Below are 2,307 nucleotides of genomic sequence, written 5' to 3'. Positions count from 1 at the left end.
CGTGTCTGAAAAAGATCTTTGACCCAACCTTGTGTTGTCAGGCAGGTTCTATTGAAAAGATTAATTGGTCTACAGTAATCAGGCCTGGGTGTGGTGGTGAAACTGAACACAACCTTCCAAAAAACTGTGGTGAATCACGATTAATCGATAATTTAACGATGGGGATGGTTAGTTTTTCCACGTAGGGTGAGAATAGGCTTTTTTCCAATTACAAGTGAACTCATCATTTAAAAATGCAATTTGCTTATAGTCCTGTTTCATTTGTCCCATACTGACATTTGTTTGACAACATGAAACATTTATTTGTGACAAAAAGAAATTTAAACAAAAGAGTTTTCTAAGGTCGCAAAACCTTTTTAAAGCCACTTTATAGACATGAATATCGCTTACCTTTTCAGTTCTTCCACCATTTATATCAGATGGAAGAACCTTTTTCCCAATAGGCCTAAGATCACTCTGTAAAGAACACACTACATCATTAGAAAGAAACAACACATATCACAGCAGTCATAAATGACAAGAAATGAAAATGACATTATGAGATACTGCTGAAAAATATTACTATTCACATTTTGATGAACATCTATCAACAGCACACCGATTTCATCCATCTAGTTGCACAGCAGCACACCAAAGCATTAATGTGGCCACAAATAATATGGTTTAGAGAAGATTACTGATAACATTTTCAAATATTTAACCAGTCACACCACACTAAATCTCTCATCAGGCTTGTCTATATTTAAAGACAAATCTCCAATGAGTTAAATGAGAAGCAAATACATTTTCAAGTTGTATTAGGTGCAAAACACATTTTGTCTTTTCATCTCTGGGGTCAACAAATGTGTTAATATGGCCAATAAAACTCCAGGTTTTTGCTGGCTTTGTGATCATTTTAAAGTATTCCCCTGATATAGAAATAAAAAAAACCAAGGGCTTTACTTCAAACGCGATCCTTTCTAATTCCCCAATTTTTGTTCCCCTCCATCGTACTTTTATTTAAAAACCAACAATAACCTTACTCTTTTATATTAAGAATATTAGCTTTATTCTAAGTTTCTTTGAACTTTAACATGTTTCATGAGTCTACTATCTCTATCTTAAAGTAAAAAAGGCTGGGTGGACCTGCTGTGCGGCGATGTGTGCAAGTGCTGCTTTAGATCTTTTGGCAGCACTCCAGGCTGAACCGTAAAGGTCAGAGCGTTCGCAGTGGAGGCGAACAGTCTGTGCTCATCTGAAACTACAGGTAAGATGAACTGCCTTTTTGTCCTTCTGAATACATAGAGGGGAACGCTCCCCAGTCTGAGCATGTTAATGATTTTTCTAATGCATTCAAGTAACTTTTAAGTAAATGAGCCATCTAAATACAACGTGCTTTATGAAGATACACATAGAAATGAGAAATAATACCGGCTGACACGCATCATGAAAATGAGAAGATTACTGACATGTCATTAAAAAAAACTATATATACATTGCTAATCTCACTTCCACTTACTAATGGAAGGTGAACACTGAGAAGTTGATGAAAGAGAAATGAGGGGAGGAGAAAGTGTTACTCTACATGCCGGGAAACTACAGCCAATGCAATTTTCTTCCCCAATAATAAGTTCCAGATTGACATTAAGATTGAAGTCATATGCCATATGGACTGAAATGGCATTTAAAATTGTGCCCACAGCTTTGTTTTTTTTTATTACTTTTCTAAATGTAAGTCAGACCTTTGGAACTTCTAGTACCCAAAGCAGTAAAAAAAAAAAAAAAACTATTAGACAATATCTGCAATTTCCCTGGGAACTAAAAAATAGAGCTGTCGGATTGCAAAAATACTAATTTAAAACTTCGAAAATTAAAACTCACATCAAGTGCAATGCGAATAAGGTCACTCGGTGTAACTTTCTCTGCAGATCCTTTCAATTCTGCAATGCCTTCATCACTGAGGTACCTGGATGATACACATTGTGGAGAAAAAAGATGAAGGTGAAAAGGGTTTTATGCGGTTTCAGTCAGGAACAAACATGGATTTGTAAACATTAAATATATATATATATATTTTTTCAAAAGGTATAAATTGCTTGACTCTTACAAATGTTACATAACAGTTTGAGAGAACTGTACCAGCTTATTAAAAAAAAAATCCTGATGGTGCATTGTTCAAGCAGCAAACAACTGAATCACATAATTTTATTTGTCAAGGGTAGATCAGAATAATAAGACAAAAAAAAAAAAAAAAAAAAAAAAAAAAAAACTTTTTTCCCACTAAGGGGAAAACCCTTTTTTTTAAACCCATTTTTTTTGAACCAAAAA

The 2,307-nt window shown here is 34.4% G+C and overlaps 1 protein-coding gene across 1 annotated transcript in view; it reads right to left on the bottom strand.

Annotated features, from left to right (window-relative positions):
- LOC106956204 (tudor domain-containing protein 3-like) overlaps positions 1 to 2,307 on the bottom strand; it is a 20,410-nt gene that overhangs the window by 13,255 nt on the left and 4,848 nt on the right. Inside the window, exons 2-3 of the mRNA XM_015046885.1 lie at positions 1,861 to 1,945; positions 391 to 456 (exon numbers count right to left, since the gene is read on the bottom strand). Coding sequence (XP_014902371.1) covers positions 391 to 456; positions 1,861 to 1,945 — 151 coding nt within the window. The remainder of the gene's footprint in view (positions 1 to 390; positions 457 to 1,860; positions 1,946 to 2,307) is intronic.

The sequence above is a fragment of the Poecilia latipinna genome, unplaced genomic scaffold, assembly GCF_001443285.1.
Source record: "Poecilia latipinna isolate Pla-1442-1.1 unplaced genomic scaffold, P_latipinna-1.0 Scaffold796, whole genome shotgun sequence".
Taxonomy (NCBI): Eukaryota; Metazoa; Chordata; class Actinopteri; order Cyprinodontiformes; family Poeciliidae; genus Poecilia; species Poecilia latipinna.
This window is presented reverse-complemented; position numbering and strand designations above follow the sequence as displayed.